This window comes from Candoia aspera, chromosome 1, assembly GCF_035149785.1.
Source record: "Candoia aspera isolate rCanAsp1 chromosome 1, rCanAsp1.hap2, whole genome shotgun sequence".
NCBI classification, from domain to species: domain Eukaryota; kingdom Metazoa; phylum Chordata; class Lepidosauria; order Squamata; family Boidae; genus Candoia; species Candoia aspera.
The window spans coordinates 91,691,410-91,718,198 of NC_086153.1; the positions used below are offsets into that span (position 1 = coordinate 91,691,410).

At 37.0% G+C, this 26,789-nt stretch overlaps 1 protein-coding gene across 2 annotated transcripts in view; it reads right to left on the minus strand.

Annotated features, from left to right (window-relative positions):
- PEX7 (peroxisomal biogenesis factor 7) overlaps positions 1-25,328 on the minus strand; it is a 55,386-nt gene extending 30,058 nt beyond the window's left edge. The window contains exons 1-6 of one of the 2 annotated variants that reach the window (XM_063309533.1): positions 25,215-25,328; positions 22,514-22,571; positions 20,976-21,126; positions 18,779-18,856; positions 16,101-16,209; positions 17-123 (exon numbers count right to left, since the gene is read on the minus strand). In XM_063309533.1, coding sequence (XP_063165603.1) covers positions 17-123; positions 16,101-16,209; positions 18,779-18,856; positions 20,976-21,126; positions 22,514-22,571; positions 25,215-25,314 — 603 coding nt within the window. In that variant the 5' untranslated portion in view covers positions 25,315-25,328. Of the gene's footprint in view, positions 1-16; positions 124-16,100; positions 16,210-18,778; positions 18,857-20,975; positions 21,127-22,513; positions 22,572-25,058 lie in introns of both variants that reach the window. The other variant, XM_063309525.1, reaches the window with a different exon arrangement.
- Between the last annotated feature and the right edge of the window lie 1,461 nt (positions 25,329-26,789).

A 26,789-nucleotide genomic window follows, 5' to 3' on the forward strand; every position in this document is an offset into this window, starting at 1 on the left:
TTTCCATCGATTGTACCTGATCATATTTGCACCAATCACAACTTAAAACCTCAGCTTGGTGAGCAGGAATTATCACTGGCAATCCTGGTGACTTTGCATCCCAAATCCTTAGAGTTTGGTCGCCTGAAAGAGACACACTAATAAATCAAGCTTTACATAATGTTTTCCTACTTAAAAATTATTTAGGAAAGGATGGATAGATGATTAATGTCATTATTTACAAAGGCTATTTAGTTCATCAAATTTATCTTCTTATCCATAAGAAAACACTGAACACTAAAGGAGGAAGTTTTATATGTAAGTTTTAAAAAGGAAGAAGTGTTATTGGCCATGTGATGTTGTTGTTTATTCGTTTAGTCGCTTCCGACTCTTCGTGACTTCATGGACCAGCCCACGCCAGAGCTTCCTGTCGGTCGTCAACACCCCCAGCTCCCCCAGGGACGAGTCCGTCACCTCTAGAATATCATCCATCCATCTTGCCCTTGGTCGGCCCCTCTTCCTTTTGCCTTCCACTCTCCCTAGCATCAGCATCTTCTCCAGGGTGTCCTGTCTTCTCATTATGTGGCCAAAGTATTTCAGTTTTGCCTTTAATATCATTCCCTCAAGTGAGCAGTCTGGCTTTATTTCCTGGAGGATGGACTGGTTGGATCTTCTTGCAGTCCAAGGCACTCTCAGCATTTTCCTCCAACACCACAGTTCAAAAGCATCGATCTTCCTTCGCTCAGCCTTCCTTATGGTCCAGCTCTCACAGCCATATGTTACTACAGGGAACACCATTGCTTTAACTATGCGGGCCTTTGTTGTCAGTGTGATGTCTCTGCTCTTAACTATTTTATCGAGATTTGTCACTGCTCTTCTCCCAAGGATTAAGCGTCTTCTGATTTCCTGACTGCAGTCAGCATCTGCAGTAATCTTTGCACCTAGGAATACAAAGTCTTTCACTGCTTCTACATTTTCTCCCTCTATTTGCCAGTTATCAATCAAGCTGGTTGCCATAATCTTGGTTTTTTTGAGGTTTAGCTGCAAGCCAGCTTTTGCACTTTCTTCTTTCACCTTCATCATAAGGCTCCTCAGTTCCTCTTCGCTTTCAGCCATCAAAGTGGTATCATCTGCATATCTGAGATTGTTAATGTTTCTTCCAGAGATTTTAACTCCAGCCTTGGATTCCTCAAGCCCAGCTTGTCGCATGATGTGTTCTGCATACAAGTTGAATAGGTAGGGTGAGAGTATACAGCCCTGCCGTACTCCTTTCCCAATCTTAAACCAGTCCGTTGTTCCGTGGTCTGTTCTTACTGTTGCTACTTGGTCGTTATACAGATTCTTCAGGAGGCAGACAAGATGACTTGGTATCCCCAGGCCATGTGATGAAACTGATGTTATTCTTTTAATTATTTTTGTTGAAGTTTTTTAAAGATCTGATTGTGATTATGGGCCACTAAATAGCTGAACATCCTATGCTGGAATAGATACTTATATCAGGTACATACAATTCTGTGGAAAATATGTATGAAAAATGAAAACGAAATAATCCACAAACTAAGTGAAAACATGCCACTTTTTCAAGACTGATGTCAGATGTTCAAGGTAGGCCTGGCCAGGAAACAGTCACCACAAGAAATACTAACTTCTACTTTATTGATATAGGGTATAAGTTTCATAATTTGGGGGTCCTTCTGGACTTACGGCTCCTTGGTTTTTATTAATTTATTAATTTGATTTCTATAGCCACCCATCTCAGTAAGTGACTCTTATCAAAGAGCTGAAAAAAATAAAATGACTGAAAAGATGTCTAAAGCGATAATGGTGAAAAAAAAGAGGATGTAGCTGAACACGTAAGAGCCTACGTAGTAGCAATAATCACAGCAAATCAGCAATTCTTCTCTACATTTATTGCATCTTCAGATCCCTACCTGGTAAAAGGTAAAGGTAAAGGTTTCCCTTGATGTAAAGTCCAGTCGTGTCCGACTCTAGGGGGCAGTGCTCATCTCCGTTTCTAAGCCTTAGAGCCGGTGTTGTCACAGACACTTCCGGGTCATGTGGCCAGAATGACGACACGGAACGCCGTTACCTTCCCGCCGAAGCGGTACCTATTGATCTACTCACATTTGCATGTTTTCGAACTGCTAGGTGAGCAGGAGCTGGGACTAGCAACGGGAGCTCACCCCGCCGTGCGGTTTCGAACCGCCGACCTTCTGATCGGCAGCTCAGCGGTTTAACCCGCAGCGCCACCGCGTCCCATACCTGGTAGCCCTATTCAAACTTACCCACACCCACACCTGGTAGCCCTATTCAAACTTACCCACACCCTTTTAGGAAAAGATAGCAGATCAAAGTCCTGAAAGCACACAACATGAATTTGACGGTTTCCTGTCAGATGAAGTCACTCAATATCAGCTTTAAGTTGGGTGTCAGTTGATCATGGCTTTTGGTGGTGAGCCAGGCTCCATTTTGTAGCATAATCTTGGATACTTTTGAACATTTGGAACCCTAGGAAGTGTATATTTGAACTCTGCTAGCTGCAGGCTTTATCCATGCTTTCCTGATCCCTTCAGTCAAATAGGTAGGATGTGAACAGCTGGATCCATGAGGTTATTAACACTTTGAGGGAGGGAGTAATGCTGCCAGCTTTGAAAGGAGCAGCAATGTGCCCTTTCTTCAAGATGCAGTCCCTAGATCTGACTCAGTTTTATGACTTTTTCTCTATCTCCAACCTTTCCTTCTTAGGGAAGGTTGTCAAGACGACATTAGGATGAATCTAGGGGAAAAAGATTATCTGGCTCCTTTTTAATCAAGAATCAGGCCCAGTCATGGAATGAAAACAGAAGGTACAGCTAGTAGAAAATGCAGTAGCTAGACTCCTGGAAGGACAACATCTATATTAACATCATTGCATTGATTGCCATTAAATTTCCGATGCCAATTCAAAGTGCTGGTTGTTACATTTAAAGCCATATGCAATGCAGCCACAGGATATATCAGGTGCCTTAACAGAGATAAATCTGTTTGGTCCAGTCATCTAGAGAGGTCTACTGAAAGTCTCCCCACTTCACAAGGTACACAGGGTATGGGTACTGCTTTAGGCCTTCTATGTGGTAGCCCCACTTTGTGAAATATACCCCCTGAAGTACATGGTTTGTTCTGGAAACAACTTAGATCAGCTTTATGTCAATGGGACTAGGCCACAACTGATGGACCATTGGGGGATATCTTGGGTTTATCTTTTGTTTGTGTTTTATTATGATACTGTTATTTTTTTTCTTTCTATCTTGATTGGTATTTGTAGTTGTCCACTGCCCAGAGTTTTTGGGGATTGGAGTGGGTTATAAATACCAGCAAGCAAGCAAGCAAGCAAGCAAGCAAGCAAGCAAGCAAGCAAGCAAGCAGCTCTGGAAGTCACAATTGGAATTAGCAGAGAACAGAATGCGTGTAAGTTCAGAAGCTGGTTTTTATTGCTTAAATGAAATGAGTTCTACTATGGGTGCATATATATTTGTTACTAGATTTAACTTAATTGATTTTTAACTCAACTTTCTACTCTGGTTAGCACTCAAGGCAGCTAACAGAAAAGCAGAATATAAAAAATTAAATAAAAATACGATTAAAAATAAACTAAATGCTAACAATTGAAAGCCTGGCAAATCTGTGTTACAGATTTCCTAAATTTATGTAAATGGATTCGCCGTGCCCTTACTATGGTTAAAAGACTGATATTGCAGCACTGGAAAGATAAATGTATGGCCCCATTTACTCAGTGGATCGAAGACCTGATTGCACTTGCCACTTATGAGCAGATTGCCTATAGACGTAGACTATGTGTGGACAAGTATAATGAAATATGGGACTCATTTATACAAATTAGAATAGGTTAAAAAACAAAAAAACAAAACAAAAACATGATAGTCATACAAATGTACTAGAAATATATACGTTCTTGAATAATATTTCCATAAGTCTACACAATAGAATTGTAACTGGTTACTCTTATAATGACATATTATATATTTCTTTTCTTTGTTGTACTTCTTTTCCTTTTTTGTAAAGCACTTATGTTTTTTTTCCTCCTCTCCTGACAATGTATGTATCTCTATCAGTATTATCATTCTGGTTTTTTCTTTTTCCTTTTTGTTATTAATTAAAAATCAATCAATCATTCAATCAATACCACTTTGTGAATCCTGAGGGAGTGCATTCCATAGCCTGAAAGCAACACATAATTAAATATGATTTTATAATAGTCAATACAGTATGTGTTAGCTAAAATTTAGGGCAATCCATAACCAGTCCTGAGATAACAATTTCTAACTGGTCTTTAAGAAAAGCAACTGGAAAAGGTATTCTCTTCCCAGAAACCTTTGAGGGATTTTCTAGGTGGTAGACTCTGAAATCTGCAACTATTTTTTCTTATTTTTAGCTAAGATAAATTAGATCAGTCAAAAGCTAGCTGGCTAGAAAATGAGAATTGTTCACTCAAGTTACAGGAAGAATATTAGAGAAGATCCACATAACTATTGCCAGACCATTTTGTTATTCTAGCGAATATTTATGCTCGCTACTTTCTCCAAAGATTAACATTCTGGATACAAATAATAAATAACCTTTTTTGTGGAAGAACAAGTTGGTTTCAAAATGGAGTATTACTGACCAATACTGATTTTAAGATCTTTACAAATATATCAATTTTTTTAACATCCATTTATATGCAATGCATCACTTTTTATTCTATTAATAACAGAACAAAAGAAAAAAATATTATAACAGGTTGCTGCTTTACTAAAGGAGCTATGGAGGAAGATTCAAATTGAAAATGTTTAAGATAAGAGGTTGTGATTGAAACTTCTTCTATACTGTACAGCAATAGACTTGGGTTCGGTTTCTGGATCCTATACTTTTTAGTATCTATGTTAATAATTTTGTACAATGGATGATAAAAGTGATTAAGAATAAATAATTTTATTTTCAGTTTCTCCTTTGGGCCTTAAGAATTATTGAAATAATTTATTGACCATATTTCTTCTAAGACAATGATCTCTCACTTTGGTGAATGTGATCCTATGTATATATTGAAGCTAAATTAACAAACGATTGTGCAAACTCTCTTTTCAGATACTGTATTTTGTTTAGCAAGCATTTTCTGGAATCATCACAGAGACAGCTAAGGTACAAAAATGTAGATATATTTATTCATTTTATTTATAATAAAGGAGGCCCACTAATTGAACTCTGTTTTGGTAGCAAAGATAATGTATGAATGTTGTATGAGATTAAGGTCTGGGACTTTAGAAAATGTAATAAAAATGTATTAGAAATTGTTCAGGACTTCAATTTTTTTTTTTACAAGATGCATCTTCTCTCCTGCAGCTTATTTATATGTAGAAACAGATTGATTGTTAATAAAGGCTTGTACAGTAGTTAATAAAGGCTGACAGCACATACAGTTCTGCTTTGGCTGCATCTCTCCTCTTACAGGGGAGAAGTGTCACAACCTTTGTGGGCATCTCATTCCAAGTGCCTTGGTGGCATCCCACACTGGAAGGATTCCCACCATCACAAACTGAACATGAACAAGCCTGCTATCTTTACATCCCCACTTCTGTTTTCAGGATTGCCAGTTATAGGCATCTTCAGTAGTGAGGAACCTAGAAAGGAATCTAAATCTATGAGGGACTTTCCTTCAAGCTCTTCATCAATACAGCCACTTAAATTTGTAACTTTCATTTAATGAACACTTAATAGAACCTTCTGGTTCACAGCTGAGATGGCTAAGCAGCTGGTTCATGTACTGATCAGCTCCTAACTGGATTAATGCAGCAGTCTGCTGGCTGGATTAGTCAATTCCCCTCTCTGCCCTCTGATCTAGTTTGCACTCTGCATTTCTGCTTGCACTGTTCTGGATGTCCTCCAAACTATCCTTACTTCTCTTTTCTGCCAATCCCTACAGGGCTGGCAACTTGTGAAAGATAACAGTTTAAGTTGTTGATGTTAACTCACCAGTCCTTGCACACAGAAGCACCCAGTTATTTGGAAAATATGCTTGTAGCTCATGTGTCTATGTCCAATCCAATTGACTAGCTGGAGTTGACTGTTACTTCTGTGTTCTGAATTAGTCACAGCTTTTTTCCCATCTAGTATCCTTTGGAACCAACTTCCACTGGTATTATGCCTAGAGTATGATTTATTAAAAATGCAAAAGGTACTTATCTTTTATGGGATGTTAAACCTGGTTTAAGTATCAACTCTTCATGAATTCTTATTGTTGTTCAGATATAGATACCAATGATGGTTTTACTGAAGCTTTACATTTTAAGCCATGATGTCCAACTGCAATATACTGTACTATGATACAAATTTATTGACTTGCATTTTATCATTCTGCACTGCACCTACTAACAAGCAAATGAAAATTCAAGCTCTACTACAATACTGAAATATTTAAAAAAACGATTAGTACTTTAGTAGAAGAGTGTTGACAAATTTGTTTTTGGGGACTTGAGTGAAGAGGAACACTGGAAAGCAAATGGCAAATGGTGGCAAAGGAATATTCTTTTTCCAGTATCAGTTTGGGGAAGAACATCAACTAAGGGAAGAGATATAAAGGACACATTTTAGGGAACTCCAACTGGGGGAAAAAATGATTTTCTTAGGGTTTTGCTTGTTGAAGAAAGTAATGTCATATGCATCAAAACTTCTGCCACTGTGCTTATAGAAACTGTCCTGGCAGGATATTATATGACAATGCCAACTAAACAACAGCTTGCCATTGGCAGGCAAAACCAAATAGACGACCTCATTCATTATATATTGATCTGACCACTGTATAACAATCACAGAAAAAGATTGTAATTCTTCTGTTATCAGGAAGACTAGAAAATTCTAATGACATTATTTGTTTCCATATGAATGATGTTGATATGGCATTGTTTGCACTGGTAGCAAAAAGAAAAGAAAAAGAAAAAGCTAGATATAGTAGCATGGTTATAAATTATACTGCTGATTCATAATTTAAGGTTTTCTTGTTCTGTGAAATTTCTGGGCATCAGTTGATTCTATTTGCGATTTTGACCTTTTCTCTGTACATTAATTTGACTTTTTATTGTCCAAATTTGAGGGGAACAGAGAGAATGTCCCACCAGATCAGCTCTAGGATAACAGCTAGCTACCAAAACAGCTGCTAACACCTTTCATAAAACAAATTTATGCTTGGAAATACTTGGAGCATATAGGCCTAAATATTTGAAATATATACAATTATGTATCTCTGTTCTCTGTTCTTTTATGATCAAGGAATAGTCGATAATAAACTATACTGAAACCTCATTCCAGTCTCAGGATTGGAAATCCAATTATATAGCAGATCAAATATGCATTTACTTGTTCATTTAGCATAACAGTCATAACTAATACAATTTAAGCTTATTGTATATTGATGAACTCAGGGGCGGAAGATGTGGATCAGCAGAACCCTTTATAATCTCTAATCTTTGGCAATAGTTTGAGAATTAGATCTAGAATTAAATCACATTTAAAGTATATAAAGGACTCCAATCTCTAAATGGATTAAGCCAGAATCCAATCCTCAAATTCCTAATTATGTAAAAATATACTAATGAAAAAGCTTTTTACCCTTAAATTAGTTTGTTAAAAATAATTAGGAGAAACCAGGAGGGAATTTTTTAACAATAACCAAAAAAATAAAAATATTGAGCATTGGTCTGATGCTGAACATGTTCACCTATTTCCTCCTTCTTAGTGTGCATGCACATCCAACCACTTGAACCTCTAGTTCAGATTACTGAACCTCAGGGTCCTCAGAAAAAGAAAGAAAATAGACCCCACATCCCTGAAATCCATCCACACTTAATTGTGTCCTATTATAAAGCCAAGCAAAAGTTTCTCAGATTAAATTTGCTACTGCAGTTATCCAATTTCTTCTGTCACCTTTCTATCATTTCTAATATCTGAGGATGCTATCACAATATTTCCATAAATGGAAATGTGAATAGCTAGTTCTAAATCAACATGTCAGTGCATCTGGCTATCATAACTGCAATACTGGCACAATGTTACATTTCCCAATAAGCTGGCAAAGTCAATATGCTCCAACCTAAGCATTTTTTTTGTCAACACTGCAAGTCTTAGCCCATTAGGTATATTAAAAGTGTCTAATCTTTATTGGATTTAATAGACCATTTATATAAAAACAGAAGATCATTTTCTACTCATATTTAATTGCCAGTGATGAAAATCAACACTCTTATCACTTGGCATTTTCAAAGGAAGCTGTACTTGTCCTAAAATAACACCATACTTAACTATGCCTCAAATTAAAACACAAGCAATATATAAGAACCATACTTACAGATGTGCAAGAGATTTTTTCCTAACAATTTAAAGTCTTCAGTTTGCTTCTGAGACTGCCAATATCTTATATTATCTGCAGCTCCAGATACCTCAAGTGTAAATTACTTTCTCACAGTGCACTGTGGTCATTAACACTGCTGTCAAACTCTTAAACATAAAATGTTAAGTACTAAAGATGAAAAAGCAATTTAATTTACTCAGGAGCTAAATAGCTTGTAACTTCTTTTTCTCTATGTTGATACTATGGTATGCAAATTCAAAGAAAAGGATCCATAGCAGTAGTGGGAAATCTTTAGAAAAACATCACATTACTATAAGCCAACTTTAATTTTGATGAACAAAAACAGTGGTGTGATTAAATCCTATGAAGATATATGGCCACAATTTCTTTTTCTAATGTAGGGATGTGCTGGAACAAACCCCATTTGCATTTACTCTAATGTATACATGTAATAACACATTACAGAAGAAAATGAAGGCAGCACTTAAAACAAATTCCTAGCAGCAAAGGTAATAGTCAAGTTTCATAGGTCTTTGCCAACAGTGGATCTTCTCAACTTCCCTTTACAGATGAATGCCAGAGTGTTTCTTACAGTAAGCATCTACTTTGTGCATCACTTCGTACAGATAACTATAAGGTATTTTAAGTATTTTTATTTTATAAAGCAATGTTTTGATAGCGAACTGGGAGAACCAATTGCAAAGGAGAGTTCGGCAAGTGATTTTATTTATTTATCTATTTCCTATCCCACCTTTATTATTTTTATAAATAACTCAAGGCAGAAAACATACCTGATACTCCTTCCTCCTCCTATTTTCCCCACAACAACAATCCTGTGAGGTGAGCTGGGCTGAGAGAGGGGGACTGGCCCAAGGTCACCCAGCCAGCTTTCATGCCTAAGGTAGGACTAGAACTCACAGGCTCCTGGTTTCTAGCCCAGCACTTTAACCACTAGACCAAACTGGATTGATGAAGCATCATCTGGGTAACGCTGATTATGCCTGGTTCTCTACGAATCATGGATACATTTGAATCTTCTTTACACAATATTCAATTTTGTTGTGCAGGTAGAGAACAGAAAGCTACTTTGTATACAAATTAAACGCTTTAAGCTTAAAGGCAGTTTTGTTGTTTATGTCATTTCTTTAATGACATTTTCCACATGACTAGCCTTCTGTTGTCAGACAGACATTTATCAGGCAACCAAGCCAAAGCAGTCCCTCCAAACCGATCTCTAGCCACATTATCAGTTTAAAAACTGGTACTGACATTATGATAGAATAGTCTACACAGATTTAACAACTCCAGGTTGTTATCAAGATCTTGGATTCTAAATAAGAATTGAAGCAAGTGAGAAAGCATGCACAGAAATACAGATGATTGAATGCAGTACTAACAGTTCTGTAAAGTGCTTTGCTCTTTCCAAATGTATTTAATGCTGAATACACCTTAATTGAAATGCCATTCAGGCAGGCCCATTATTTTTCTGCGCTGTAATCTTTTTTCCCCTTCACATGGGTGCTTATGGCTATAATTTGCAAAACTGCAAGTTCTTAAATACTCAATCACTTTTTATTCATTTCTCTTTAAATTTTAACGTTAAATCTTTCTTTTACATTTCACATACATTTACTACTGACAATTTGATTAAGCACATGCTGCAAGAAACTGAAAGCATCCCACAAACTATCTGAAGCAGTCAGTATCATTAGAGTTTGCTGTTCGTTCACATGTATTTTATTTATACCAACTCACCTTCCTCTAGAGAAGCACAGAGACGTCCTTGGAAAAGCTATGTGGTGACTGTTAATAAAACTTGAGCTTAGCCCAGGTAAACAAGAAAATGTGAGAAAGAAACTCAAGATTGCTTCCTTTTCGTATAAGAGGGAGAGAAGGGGAAATGCTGTCAGGCTTTCAAGATACAGTTATAGCTTATCCCAATAAAGTCAAGTTCTAGTATTTCTTGTGGTGTCTGTTTCCTGACCTGGCCTACCTTGAAGGGTTGATACTACCTTCTCACGTGTGTGTGTGTGTATTAGTAGGTAAAGGAGTATTTTTACCAACATCATAGATTCAAACAACCTATCTGAATGTAGATAATCTGGCTTCAGACATTCATTCTCTAGTAGCTTCTTGCTGAGTTACTGAACTGCATTATATACAAGGTTGCTTCTGAAGATACTTTAGAATTTTCAGTTGCATGGATAATGGCAGCAAGAATACAGACTGGCACCAGTAATTATTTTATTTATACACACACATACACATACCACCAATTCAAAGTTTAGGTACAAAAAAATTACCTTTCTTCCCTTCAGTTCTGTACATGAGGCTTGTTTGACACATACTAACATCTTCCCAGGTGTCAGAAGAGACTTCTCCTGTCTAAGTTGTAACTATTGTTTGTAATATTTTGATTCAGTTTATATTACTTAGTTATTGATTAAAAATAATATTTATATTAGCATTTTGGAAAACTGTTAATGTACTTGCTATGGTGTATTAACTGATGTGTTGTCATAATCGACAATAGTATTGCTGTCTGTGCTGTTTTTCATTTGTTGTAATTCATATTTTTATTTTTCATTTCTTGCATTCTGCCTGAGAACAATGTGTTACACAGCATTTGAATAAAACAAATGGGACCTACACCAGATTACTTGAAGGACCAACTCTCCCCAATTATGTCTACCCATCCCATCAGGTCTGGCAGGAGAATAAGGCTCCGGGTCCCATCAGCTAAGAAATGTCATGTGGTGGGACCTAGGAGGAAAGACTGTTCTGCCATGGTGCCTGCCCTGTAGAACATCATCCCCCAAAGATTAGATTGGCCCCAATCCTGCTGGCCATCTGAAAAACCCTGAAAACATGGTTTTACCAGTGGACATGGGGACCAGGCAATCTGGCAGAGTCAGCACAGTAGTTCTATGGAGTGTTATTGTTAGATGTGATTACCCCAGGTATGAATTTTATGATTTTTAATGTTAGTTTTATATGCTTTTATATTGTTTTTTCTTGTTTTTTAAATTATTGTATTGTTCTTTTTTGCTGGTTTTTAAAAATATTTTATTAAATATTAAATTGTTAATATTGGTTTTAATTGTTTGTAAGCCACCCAGAGTCTATATGCGATATAGGTGGCTAAATAAATTTGAAAAACAAACAAACAAACAAATGCATAGATAGCTACAACCTGGCCTTTGTGATGAGCAAAGTAGAATAAATTGTCAGCAAAATAAAACATAAGCAGATATGTTTGCATTATATTTTGTGCATTATACCTTAAAGCTAAGAATGTGTAAGAATGGGTTGGAATCTCAAGAACCATAGGGCTTTATGCTTTTGAGGAAGCTATGCTCCTCTACCCTACATACCATGTGGCACAACGCCCCTGAAAAGGATTTTTTTTTTAAGTTTTAGATACAACACAGAGATCTACTACAAAAAACAAAAGATTAGTTTTGGCATTCCCAAGCCCTTAGGCATGCCTTAAGTAGCTCTTTGGATTCCAGCCACCGTCAACATTAGTGACCAGATACAGTTCCCATTTGATATCTCAAAGTTCTGGACTAGGATGCTCATTTCTTTTCTTTTTTTTTTTAAGTCCAAAGAAGCATATTGTGCCTTTCCAACACCCACTAATCAGCACTATGGAAATAGTCTCTTTTATATTCTTTCTAGCCTAATCTGTTTATTATAGAAATTAGCTGAGCTGATAAACAACACCACCAGGTAAATGATAATTCACTGTTGAAACTACTCTTGTTACTGCATAGCTACAAATCTTTTGGGAAATTGTCTTTCTAAGCAAAGCTGTAACCAGAGCATACCACTATATGACAGTTAGTTCAGTGTAGTGGTCAAAGGCACCAGGTTAGAAACCAGGACAACATGAGCTCTGGTCCTGCCTTAGGCATGTAGTACATGACTTTGAGTAAGTCTCCTTTTCTTAGCCCTAGCAAGCCACTTTCAAAAATATTGCCAAGAAAACTGCAAGGACTTGTCCAGGCAGTTACCAGGAGTCAACATTAATTCAAAAGACATAACATATACTACTGTATTTATCAAAGTAAAAAATTATCAAAGTAAAATTGTTAAAGCTGAGTCTCTATATGTCATGTTCACTGATTCAATGTAGTTTATACATCGTAACGTTTCACATGCCATGGCGCTGACACGCATTTCTGTTTGGGAGGGAGCTGCTGTGAGACCTTGTGCCAAGCTCTATATGTGAAATCAGGACAATGGAATGTGTTTGGGTTATGTTATCTGTTCAAGGCCTTTTCCCGCAGACCATCAGAAACCGTTAGGAGCACCTGGGATTGTGAACTTGAGAAGATTCTACGGGGGGAGGGATTTCATTTGCACCGAGGGTTTTTAGTTTGAATTTGGTGTGCTTTCATCATTCTCAGCTTTCTCTGTGATCCTGCATACTATTCTTTAATAAATCAGATATCTTTGAATTCCTGCTCATGAGTCTGATGGTGTTTTAGAATAGGCAACCATTACACTATACTAATTCAGTCACTGTAGCTCTGTACTGCAGGGTATAGCAAAAACTATTGTAGCTTAGCCAAGCTGAACACACTCATTTTCCAAAAACCTATGGCAACTGCAATAAGCACTGGTGTGGAATACCAAGGTTACAAAACAGCAAAAATCTTTAAAACTTGTGAGATATGCCAGTGTGCTGAATCTTATTCTTTTGACAATGTGTTATATTAATAAAAAAAGATCTATCTGGTTAAATATTCTTATTCTTTAAAGAAGGTGTCAAAAGAGGAAAAATTAGTACAGCATGTCTATTCCACTGATCAAATTTTTGAACTAAAATGTTCAATCTAATACCAGCAAAAATGCATTTAGTTCTTCCTTTACACCTGAATAGAGCTTGACAGCAGATTTTTGTCTTGTTTGGTAAATCACCTCTACTTACCTATTAATGTTGGTATAGATATTCAGTTTATTCTAATTTCTGTATCATAGATATTTGTTCATCATTATTACCATAGCACCTAAAATAATATGCACGTTATATATTTCATGTGTATGTGTCTATATGCAAGTATATGTGTATATATCTATATGTCTAATATATACAATATACGTTCTATTTTATATTATATATGCACATTATGTACATTATACACACACACTCATGCACACGCTATTCTATTTTATATATGCGTTCATATAATTTATGTAAAATCTAATCATCATATATAATCTCTGATACACACACACACACACACAAAACAGATTTCTCGGCCAAATTAAGTTGAATATATATATATTTTAGAGCATGAGTGGAGGATAAGTGGAAAATTCACAGAAAAATAGGAATTATGTGGGAAGCTGAAAGAATTTATAGGAAGGCTCTAGGTTGCCAAGCAGGAGGTAACAGTGCTCTAGGAGAAAGGCTTGTTGCTGTAAGTTAAAGAATTTAACGTGCTGAATTTGCTGAATAATACAAAACCTTTATGATAAAACAATACCAATCCCTTATGATAAAAGCACAGCTGGCTATCCTAGGGGGAACTAAGCTGACCAACACCAAGAAAGATGTTTGAGGCTATGAGTGCTCTGCCGAAGTTCTAATCTCTGGAGAGTTTTACCATACTACCAAGAACGCCTCCCCCCAGAATAAGAATGATTTGTTTATCAATAGAGAACAGTGATGAATATTAATCTCTTTAAGAGCACTGAGTTGCACCAGAGTTGTAGGTGCCAGAGTGGTTCAAAATTCCTAATGATACTGCATTAGGACTTATCTTTCTGGGCTACTATAGGGGATAAGGTCAGTTAAACAGAATGTGCTTTAACACTGCACATAACAACTCTGTGCATGATACAGCTCTCACCAGGACCGGGGGAGACCAACTAAAGAATAGCACCTACTGAAGTAGAGCAATATGCATATTGCCTGCGGTTCAAAGAAACAAGCAACAAGATCCAAAGCATTGAGACCCAGTTCCAAACAATCGTGTTCAAAGCAGATGCATTACCAAAGTGTTAAATGGCATTACATCTGAAAGAAACACTCAACTGACCTCTCTTTTTAAAATACAGAAATGGTCATGCTGCTACTAATCAAAGAGATGGAGCTATTATACTGCTTCCACTGATAAAGAAGCTCCACAATCTGCTGAATTGTAAAAACAAAACACTCATATACACACTGGAATCTTTCCGAAACACAATCCTGTTGATTATTTTAAAATTAAACATGCTGACAATGATTAATTCATTAGTTCGGAATAAATAAAGGTAGTTCTGAGACCCAGCCTCAGGCTTTTGTGTTCCCCCTACTTCCCCCCTTTTTTATTCTATACATGAGGAGAGCAAGGAGACCATTATGTACTAATTTTGTTCAAAGGAAATGAAATTAGTTATAACTATAGGAAATTAAAACAAGATAAAACAATGGTTTCATCTTCTGCTTTGTTAACCAAGCCTAGCTAGAACAAGCTAGTTACCCAAATTTCAATTCAGCCATCATCATTTTTGCAATGGGATAAGCTGACTTTTCACAGTAGTTACAATTTATTTGTTGAATATATTCATTATATTTTTTAGACAGCAATCTTTCTCTCATTTTCTTTCCCAACAGTCCTGCTAAGGTAGTTTAACCTGAGAAATAGTGATTGACCCAAAACCATTAAAAGATTTTTTTTCTGTACAGGTAGTCCTCGTTTAACTACCACAATCAGGACCAGCAACTCAGTTGTTAAGTGAAGCGGTCACTAAGTAAAACCACAACCGTGCTTACGATCTTACTTCAGCTTTCCTTTGCTTTACAGACTTGCAAAGGTTGCAAATGGAAGGGCTGGTCGCAAAGTTACTTTTTCATCATCATCGTAACTGTGAATGGTCGCTAAATGAGGACTACCTGTAGTAAAGTAATTTTAAACTTGACATTTTGTGTCCCCAGTCCTCATTCAACACCCTAACCCTTACACTCAAAAGCACTACAACTTTTATACAAGAGGACAACTTCCAAATTCCCTGGCTGTTAACCATGCTGTGATTTATGGCCACTGCAGTTCAAAACACTCGAAAAGCACTAGGTTGTCTATCACTGTGTTCAGTATTACTACTACTACGTTACTACAAACAATGCTGATTTATGACCATAAATATTTAGGAAAATAGTTTGAATCACAACATGGCCAATTCATCTTAAGCACCCTAATATGGGCATCTTTTTCAAGGACACAGCTGCTTTCAGGAGTTGCAGTCCAATGCTACACACATAAATCTCCAGGTTCCAATAACCTTTCTGCTTTCAAATCCAAAGGCATAGTCCTAACGTGTGATAATATGCTCCCAAAAGGACTGTTGAGCTATGTTTTTTGGGAAACGACTAGTACACTGTTCATAAGGACGTGAAGGTACTGGATAAAAGATATCCACTCAGAAATTTATAACTACTTGTAGTGCTGTATCAGCTAGGAAGGGGAAAAAGTTGGCAAGACAGAAAAAAATGCCAGAGATGAAATGACAGCATGAAAAACTGATATTGATTCACTCAACTAAAACAGCTGTTGATCCATGTAGAGGAGCCAGTTCAGTGTAGTTAAATGGTAACAACTGAACCTGCTCTTTAATCATAGCTACAGGTTCTTCATTTCTTCTACCATTTATATAAATTTATACCACCATCTGCTGGACAGAATTTTAGAACATTCAAATGTAATTGTAGTGCTCCTACTACAAATAATGTAGAATTTGTAGCATTTACCTGAGGTAGAGGCAAAGCAGCCAGGGACATGTGGAGACCATATGGTGCTATAAATGACACCCTCATGGCCTCTGAACGTGCGCAATGGCCGTCCCACTTCAGGATCCCACTAGAAAATGTAAACAAATAAAGGGTAGTTGGTATACTTTAATATGTGAAGGAAATATACCGAATTCTATTCTCTAGCATTAAAAAATACACTTGTTCTGGTATATACAATATATGTACTTGAAAAGCACTTTTAATTACTGTCATAGTAACACTTGTTTTCTACACAGACTTGTCAATCAAGATTATTTTTAAAACTTAGGCTGAATACTGAGGTACATTTACTCAGGAATAATTCCCACTGGAATCATTCAGACTTACTTTCAAGTAAGCATGCACAGAATGTAGCCCCTATTTTGAAGATCTTCAAAATGACTTTATTATTTTAGACAAGTCAATAAAGTATAAGCAATTATTGTCATGAAACAAATATATTGCTTTCCCACAGAATTACTTCCCAGCGTAGAAAGTGCATCTAAAATTTGCCAAAACGTGCACTCATAAAGTAGTTTTAATTTATACCTCTCTGAAAATTAGCTGCTTCTCCTGCTGGATTTAAATGCTTGCATGTTCCTGTATCATCATATATTTTTATATTTTGTCATCGATCATTTCACTAAGAGCGACTCTGGATGGTTTACAATAATTGAGACTAAGCCAGCCTTTCTCAACCTTTTGACCCTGGAGGAACCCTTGAAATATTTTTCAGGCCTCAGGGAACCCCCACACATTCACGCTCAAATGTAAGACAGAAGTTACAAAATTATTATATTCATTTCATGGGTAGGCCTGTATATATGCATTAGTAGTATTCTTAAACTAAAAATAAAGAATGAAGCTTATCTGTCATGAGCACTGATGGTGAGCAGGAGGGGGCCCCTATCCAGGGGGGAAAACACATGCGTAGTAGTGAGGAGTTGAGCAGCCATTCAAAGAGACACAGAACAGACCCACCTTGACTTTTGGGTTTTATCTGTCTGGGTTTTCCCACGCTTCTTCAGTTTGTTAGGATTTTCTGTCTAATGTAGCAGTAATAAACACTAGAGACCTATTCCTCGTCTCAGCGTGGTTCCTGACTGTTAGGACATCATCTCTCTAATGCAAAGTTGCCTGAATTTGAAATAATTTTTTAAATAAATCGTGATCTCCCAGGGAACCCCTAGTGACCTCTCACAGAACCCTGGTTGAGAATCCCTGGACTAATCCAACTATCACTTTACCCAGATTGATTTGCAAAAACTATTATTTTCAACACTTTTAAGATTTTAAACTTCTGGTTTGATTTTTCTTTTCTTTTTTAAAATTGGGATGCAGCTCTCTATCTCTTTGAAAGAAATAGAAAGTAATAAACAGACCAGAGACAGGTAACTTGGTGAATTGTTTCATTTCAAGGAGTGACTCCTCAATGCGGCTTTCTAGTCAGAGTTACTGAACTGATTTTCTATCAACTTCTTCCATGTTTTTTTTTTACTTCCCAGTCTAGCCAATATCCCCGGAAATCCCAGATAATTCCCATCCAAGTACCAACCAGTGGTGACCCTGTTTAGTTTCAGATCAGCTAGGCCATCTATTGAATCATGCTACTCAGAAACACATTTAGAAAGCTTGTGCTTAGTTTAGGCACCAAGAGTCGAAGAAGAAACAACTCCTATCTCATTCCCAATTTCTAGGGAACACTGGGTGTAAGGAGACATGGACCAGTAACTGAGCAATGCTCCTTCCCTATGGATTGGACTGCAATTCCTTTCAGCATTTTCTCCTTGTTCACTTGAAAGACATTGCAAGGGATGCTGCTGACAGATCCCCTTCTGAATTCTATCCTATTGGGTTTTTTTTTTTGCAAAAGCATTTAACCATTAAGAATTCTTTATTAATGAAGCTGTGAAAGCACATAGAATCAGCATATAGCCTGATTCTTTCATAATGAACACTACAGAAATAGCCAGCTTGTTATGCTTTAACACGATCTACAATGGGGTGGGAATGGCATAAAGGAAATTTCAATTCCAAAGGAGAGATACTTTCTGAATGCAGAAATGACTAGCTTTTTCCAATATAAAACTAGTACAAGGAACCAGATGTGCAATAACCCCCCTCCTCAATGTGCTTGGTTTTGTTTGGAAATGATAAAGAGTACCATAGTTAATAGGGAACCATTAACTATGGCTTCTCCAACAACTGGCGAAAGAGAACTATCTCCTATGTTATCTCAGGATTCAACTACCTCCTGAAGTTGCTTTGTCATATGGGGCATCTCATGCCTTGCCTCATTCAATATCACATTTACTTTCAACTATCAACTGATCCATAATTTAAACAAAAATCACATATGCAAGTCTTAATCAATTTGCTGTTTTGTTATGTAAAGAAATATATCCTGTGATTCTTCCCACTTGATGAATTAATTCATTAACTATAGTTACAAAAACAACTGGATTCCTCACTTAAATTGTCCCATTTTTTGACCAATATTAATTTAAACAAAAGAAATTAAGGCATCATCAGTCCAAGTAAAGAACAAACAGAAAAACAAACATATTGAGAATATGCTTTTAGAATGTTAATTTTAGAATGTTAATTTAGAATATTCTTTTAGAATGCAATTTAAATAACCTGAAGTACACACATACCAACTTGGCTGTTCGATCCCATGATCCAGATATTATTAGCTGTTCTCCTCTGGTCTGACTCCAGTCAACACTATAGACCTGTAAATATTGGATACACTTTAGCTTGCTAGCACACATTGGATAAGCCATAATTAGAAGAATATACTGAATATACTGTGTTAGAAAAATATAAACAATCTATATATCAAGATTCAAGACTAAAAAATGCAAAACAATAACCCAGAATAAAACTTTTCTCTTTTAATACACATGCACATCAATAATCAACGATTTATAAAAATACACAATACAAATAATTTGTTAGCTACTTGGTTATGATACATAAAACGTATATGCATGTGTTTATACAAAAATATATTTGTATACACATATATAGATATATGTGTGTATACAACTATGTGTTTGTGTGTGTGGTTGGTTGGTTGGTTGGTACATGCTTTTATTTATTGCAATGTAATAACTGTAGTCTTTACCTTTACTTTTTCTTCCTAAAATAGAAAAGTAAGACTCACTCTCGACCGCGTTTTTCGAGAATATTTCAAGAATTCTTCTTCTTACTCAGATGAATGGAGCCATTTTATTGCTTGCTACTTCCTGAATTATGTTTTTAAAGGAACCGATCCAAACACTGCTCACTCTTATTTTCTGCCAGGTTATTCTTGGAGTCACACATTTCTTCTCTATTTTTCTAGTACTGTGCCCAGAAGGCAATCTCCGGTTCAGGAGAAAACCACAGTCCCTGTTATAAAAACTGGGTTACCACTGCAAATATCCCAGTTCAGATATTCATCTACTATTAGTGTAGTATGGAAAAATTACACAAGCCCAAGGACTATTTCTGATTTCACTAAAAGATAAATGTAGCTTCCTGACAGGATCCAATTAGTTCCAGTGTGGCATGTCGGAATAGCTTTTTAAATGCCTTGTTCAAAGATTGATAGTGAAACACTATGTGCTGGACTACTGTCAAAGGATGGTCAGACTAGTTGCTGTCCAAAAGAAAACTAGGCTGCCCAAAAGAAAACAAAACTTCTAATATTGCAGAAGAGTCAGGATATTCAAATTTCAGCAACTGAACATATTTCTCAAAAGACTAATATAGCAAAAGACTGATGGCAAGCATTCACTGCTTATGAACCATCACTCCTCTTGCCAAGAGCTAACCCAGATGAGTTGCACCAAAATACTCCTGCAGAATATTTGACTCCTGCTTAACATACTCACTGTAGGCCAGGAACTACCCCAAATAACAACAATTTAACAATAATGCTTAAAATACGTCACTCATTTTAAGTTCATCTGCATCAACCAACCACTGCTTTGATTACATGAGCCAAAAAGCCCAGAGAAGTTGCTTCCCTGTTTTCCCTGAAAAGCAACGTGTTTTACCGACACACAGGCATGCCATGACAACTGGAAGCAGCTTATGAAGCAGCCACTCATGTCTGGAAAATTACATTAATTATTCAAATAATTTCCTTTGCAGCCATACTTTTGAAGCAACACTTTGAAAGGATTTGTATAGCCCTACAGTCTAGAAACCAGGAGACTGTGAGTTCTAGTCCCCCCTTAGACACTAAGTCAGGTCCTTCCCGTTCAGCCCTAGGAAGAAAGTGGTGGCAACTGACTTCCAAAAAACCTCACCAAGAAAACTGCAGGGACTTGTCCAGGCAGTTGCCAGGAGTCAACACTGACTCAAAGGCACATACCCACACCAAGTCTTTAGCACTAGAAGGGGGAACTTAGTTGGCTCTGGCAAAAACCAACCCTTCACTCAAAAACATCGTTACGTAATACTCAGAAATAATTTCTGCTGGTGATGTGAAATTGCTACTCAAACAGGTGATGCAAGATTTGTGAAAATAATATATTGCTGGACAGAACATTGCAATTTCCAAAGGAAATTCAACTTGTTAATTACTATAGATTTTCAGAATGTCATTAAGTCCCTCCCATAGTGTTTCTTACTCTTTTTTAAAAATGTTTTTGAATAAAGAAAAGATAAACAGAAGAAACTGGAGCAAAAGCAATGGTAGGATAAAGAAGATAGATTATCCAATCACAATTTATAAAAGTGATAGAAGATTCTGGTACTTCTAAACTTCAACTACTGTTTTTATTGATTAATCAACAAAGAGGGGTTCCCTTTTGAACAGTCTATCTTGTTATAGACAAAAGTGACAATATTTAGTTATACCTCTTGAGTGTGTTCTTTGTGGACCTGCAGTGGACCTGCAGGTTTTTCTGTATCCCATATTTGTAAAGATCCATCTCCACTGGAAGTGACCAGCACATGTTCATTGTTTTCACTCCACGTCACATCAAATAGCCCATCATTCCAGTCAAAACTAAACCAAAAATGAATATATTAATTCATGACAAGAGTACAGCATGTAACAGCATGGACCTATATTGCCAAGGCTAAGACAGTAGTGTCGATTGGTAACAAAAGTTGATAGGAATGTGCATCCATATAGTTTACTGAAGAATCAAGTTCTTATCTTCTGAATGCATATCATTTTGCAGAAGCACATAGGAGAGTGTCCACAGTTTTACACGTCCCTGTCATTACTACTAACCATAACAGATATAGGGAATTTGTGTTAGGTGCTTTTTTAAAAGAAATTGCTGACAACTTTTATTTTTTGGCAGAATTTAATGTTGTAGGAATATCCTGCCTTTTTGGGGAATCAAGCTGGGTAAGTTTCAGGTGCAATGTTTTTATGGAAGAAGAATCTTCAAATTTGGAAAGTGGGGGAGTGGTTCAATTTCCTTTTTCTCTTTGTAGTTTGCTTTCGTTTTAGGGTTTTCGGAGGGTTGCAATAAACATCCCTCTCCAAACAGGGATAAATGCAAGTAACAGTAAATGAAAGGCCATTTAAAGTTATTTTCTTTTTTGTTCAATTAACACCTACTCAGTAGAGAAGAGAAAGGAGAAAGACATTTCCAATATTTCTAAATAAGCAAGTAATACTATACTTTCAGAGGTGCCACATTTAAAACTTTTACTATCTTTGCCCATGAAAGAGAAAAATTGCAAAATAAAAAAAAACCCCCACCCCATTCCATCTCCATGATTGTATTGCAATATATTACTTCAGCAAAGCAATATACCGTAATCAGAAAGCCCTCGGAAAATTAGAAGAAGGCCCTATCAATTACAAAACTACATTCCCTCCTCTTCTCTGTTTTGTTTTATAGAAAGAGTTCTGTCATATAAAGAAATTTCTGTAAAGCAGAAAAAGACATGAGGATTTCTGAATTAAGATTCAGATTTGGGCCCCAAGACCAATTGGACTGTTCCTCCATTGGAGTCTGACAAAAATTTGGAGTTGGCAACACCTCTCTGAAAAACTTGAATATTTTCATGCAAAATAACAACAATGTAGAAATTGGTAGACCTTTTCCAAGATTGCAGTAAACTACTAAACTGAGTAAATTTAGCAGACATGAATCTGTGTTTCATTCTAAAAAACCTCTAGCTGCCCTTACTTCCTAAAAAAACCGTTGACATGTTTTCTTGAGGTTTTAAAGGGGTTTGAACTGTTCTATAATCAGTAATATTCCTTTCAACCCTCTTCCTTATCCAACACTATTCTATTAACTTCACACACACGAATTTAGCAGTATAAGTGCATTTGATACAGTTAGTTTTATAAAACTACACAATATCTAATTCCAAAAACATAAAGATTATGCAATAATTATTTCTATTACAAAAGAACAAAATACTACCTCCTGAAAAGATGAAGTCCAGCTTCATTTTGTTCCAACACTACTAGAGTTCCACAACCTAAGATGGAAGACAATAAAATCAACACTGAAAAAATGGTCTACAGTATAATATGGACTAAATTTGAGTAAGATTCTTGAAAACTGCTGAACTTTGGGAACCCCTTTCAGAAACACTGAAGACTGCCTTATAACTTTGTCAAACTACAGCTACTTAGCATAGAATTGATACTCTGACTGGTTTTCTAGGGTGAGAGGTCTTTTTCATCCCCTACTATTAAATTCTTTTTATTGAAGATGGAGCCTGTTATACACAAATTATGTGTTCTACCATCTTCCTTTTCCAAAAGATGTGCAGGATACATCGGCCAAGCTCTGATGAATTTTCCAGTTAATAAGTTTCCAGAGACTACATATAAAAATACATCTCTATAGCATGGATTGTTAAGCAGAATCAGTATTACCTTTTACTGTCTTCAAAGCTGGAGATTTCATAAGCCATTTTGAGATGGGAAAAGGAAGGAGGGATTTCCAAATAAATATTTGGAAAGATTATATTTGACTTTAGGGTACAAAAACGTAATGATCACAATCAATTTCAGATATAGTTTAAAGTAATGTAGAGATGACCTTAGGGAAGGAATGAGTGAACCGTTAAGGGAAGAAAAATGGCAACTCAGTCGTGCGAAAGTAGAAAGCGTGAGAAAGAAACTCAAAATAAGCTTTGATTCTGTTGGTATAAGAGAAGGCAGAGGGAAACTGACAGGCTTTCAAGTTTCTGTTATTATACCCTTCAACAAGCAGTTATTTGGCCTAACTTGAAGGGGTGACATATAGATCCAATAATTACCATAAACAGTGTAACTATATATCTAATTGTATACTTATTCTGTATTTAAAATGGAGGTGCACTACCTAAGGCCCCATGGTTGCATGCAACCCCCAAATGCTTCGCGTGTGACCCCACAACCTATTCAAAAGTTGTCACCATCACTAGGAGAAAATGATTAAACACATGACAGGGAACTATCCTATCAGTTCTATTCATCGTCAAATATCAAAAACGGAAGCTACACTGGGCAGGACATGTCACGCACATGTCGGATGGCCATTGGCCAACAGCAGTTGCTGAATGGTATCCAAGAGAAGTAAAAAGACCTATCGGCCGACCTCCAAACAGATGGGAAGATCCAGTCAAGGACTTTGGCCGAACCTGGAGAAGAAAAGCCAGGATTCGAGACAAATGGAAAGCGAGTTGCGACCAGCAGGACTCTGTCCGGTGACACTCTGGTCAATCAAGGCAATCAAGGTAATTTTAATTAAATAGAAATGCAATTGTTTCCTTTTCATCCTTGTCCCACCCACTTTCTGAATTGTGGTCTCAAGCACACCACTCAAATGTCAAATGTGGGAATGCCTTTTTCCTAAATATTTACCCAGACATTTTTGTTATCTTTGGAGATTCACTCCCAGATACTGTACCGCCAAACATAGTTAAGCTGGTGGCTATAAGGGAAAGGAGCTTTTCAGTATTAGATTTACAAGGAGTAAATCTAATATTGAAATAAAACTTGTAATATTGAATAAAACTTGTATATTTTCCCAGGGATTTTAGATGTTAGTAATCCAGATTTATTTATATAATTTAGAGGCCATCCAGTTCCAAACAACACTGGGCAGTTTAAAAATAATAAAAATTTAAGAAACAGTTCAAAGACTGATTATAAAGATACAGAAGTTGGATATGAGGGACACTGGGCCTACTTTATACACAATCCCGATTTCCTCAATCATATTGGATATAACAATCAAATTACCAGCACAGCCCTATAATGAACCATGTATGTATTTAGGATGCATGTGGATTTAGATGAATTTTTTTTCCACTGAACATATGGCAAAAGCTGTTTTAACAATTTTTTCATGGTTTCCTGTTTTCATAAGGGAACATTTTTGCTTGTATCTTCATTATTACAACTGGGTGTAACCTGAAAACACAGCACCCAGGAAAGCCTCTGCAGCCTCTTCCCACGCCAGGACTGTGTATACATCACTGCTTTCACAAGCCATTCCCCTTCCCCGATTTTTGTAATCTCTGAGTGTATTAAAAATACTGTCCTAATGTGGATCTGCGCATATTACATTTGAAGACTCCCGGTTAATTTTGGACCAGCAAGAACATGTATGCATTTCTATTCTGTGTCTAGATGAACTTTTATTAGCTTGGTTACAGACCGGTAAAATGCAATCTAAGGCTGCAATCCTAGTAATTTGGGAAATAAATCCCTTAAAACTGAGGAATGGCCGGAAAAGGGACGGGGTGGTGGTGGCTTCTATCTAAACCAGGTCGTTATCTTGGTGAAGCGTCTCAAACATGCACGGGGGCTGGAGCCTGCAGTAGCACTGCCTTTTACAGTACGAGTAGGCTCCGCACAGCAAACCATTCTCTCCAACCACCCTCACGCGACAAAAGAACCTAGGCAGAAGAAAGCGCTTCTGAAGGTTGCTGCTGCCACTACTGCGCCCGCGCCACCTGCTGTCGTTTCACCTGCAATCCCGTAGTACTGCGAGGTAGCGCAGGCCAAACGCCCCGGCAGGTACGGCGAAAACTCTACTGCGTAGCCGTGGCGGCCGGGTAAGCGGAAGGCCTGCGCCCTCAGGAGCTTCCCTGGCGCTTCTCCGCCGCTGCGGCTCATGGCCTCACCGCCTACTCCGAACTTGTCTGCCTGGCCACGGGGAGGCAGCTGCCCGCGGGCGGCTTCAAAAGCGCCCGCTCCCTTCTTCGTTTCCCCGCCCCCTCGCATGGGCGGGGATGAGGGAAGGACCCGCCGTCGCTACCATGATTGTTTTGGGCCACAAGCCTCTGTTCCGAATGCCTTCTTGCGAGTCAGACTTCCGGTTCCAGATCGCCCTTGATTAGAAACGCTTCGTGGAGAGGAGACGCGCGAGAAATGAAACTTACCAGGATTCGAGATTTTCTTTTGTAGTTTTGGTTTGCAGCACTCCTGTCTTCTAATGCAACTTGTAGAAAAGACATGACAAGAATACGTTTTCACAGCGCGCCCAAGCTGGTTTATGACAACTCATTTTTGTAGATTCGCATAAAATTATAAATTAACCCCACAGGCTAGTTTTGTGCAACATGCTAAGGAAAAAAATAACCATGATTGAAACTAACCAAGGTAAGTTAATGTGTGCACATGAGACAACTACGTCTTTAACTGTGGAGGTTAAGCGTGTTGTGCAATAATGTGTCAACTTTATTTACAACGTTTTATAATGCTTTTCACTAAGGTGGATTATAGTGTGGTTTATAAAGGTAAAATAACAAATACGTAAAACCACAGATGAATATTTGTTTTCGGCCCATTTAAAACACAGATGCAGTAAATTGTAATGTCAAAGCATATTGCAATAAAATCTTTAAGGACATCATTGCATGCTCCTTTGTGTAAACCTTCAGTTCTGACAGTATACAGTTTTGAAAAAAAAAAGTTAAATACACCTTTAATCTTTAAACCAAACACTCCCCTTTCTTTGGTGTCTTTATGTTGACCTATTTAAATTTATTTTGGAAATTAATAAATATATTCTAAAATCTAACTGACATCAACCTAAAATGACAAATTAAGAGTTCCTGCATTGAAATTATGTTCTCTCATATCCATTCTTTCCCTGATAATTTAGTATCGTAGAAATTTGGTGGTGATACTATATTTTGTTGATGGAATTTACTCAGAGCACTACAGTAGTCGAATATAAACAATTAAGACTTTAACAAAAACACTGCATGAATAGTAGATAGAATATTCATTTAATATATAGGTATATCAACAAAATCCACCCAAGTGTAATGACAGAATTATTGTCACCAAGTTTACCAGCATTTGTTTCCTTTTCTTTTAAAGACTCACTGGTAATAGGATAGATAGAAATTCCATCCAATTGTCCCACCCCTCTTTATTCCCCATCTGTTCTTAGATAAGGAAGCTCTTCATTTGCATTCTACTAGAGTAACAAGCTTATTTCACAGAGGGTGGAGGTCAGCAGATCTGTTATAAATAATGACTAATGGACAACTATATATCCTTTTTCTATTAATCATTACTTAAGGAAGCTTAAGAAAATATAATTGATTTTAATACAATTAAACTTCAAAGGTAGCACACATGGTCTGGTTTGCACAAGATGTTGGCTAAAATGAGGTGGCCTGATTTGTGGCTCCACATGTAATGTGAGTGAATCTGGCCAGTGTTGTGTGGAAACTTAGTGTGCACCT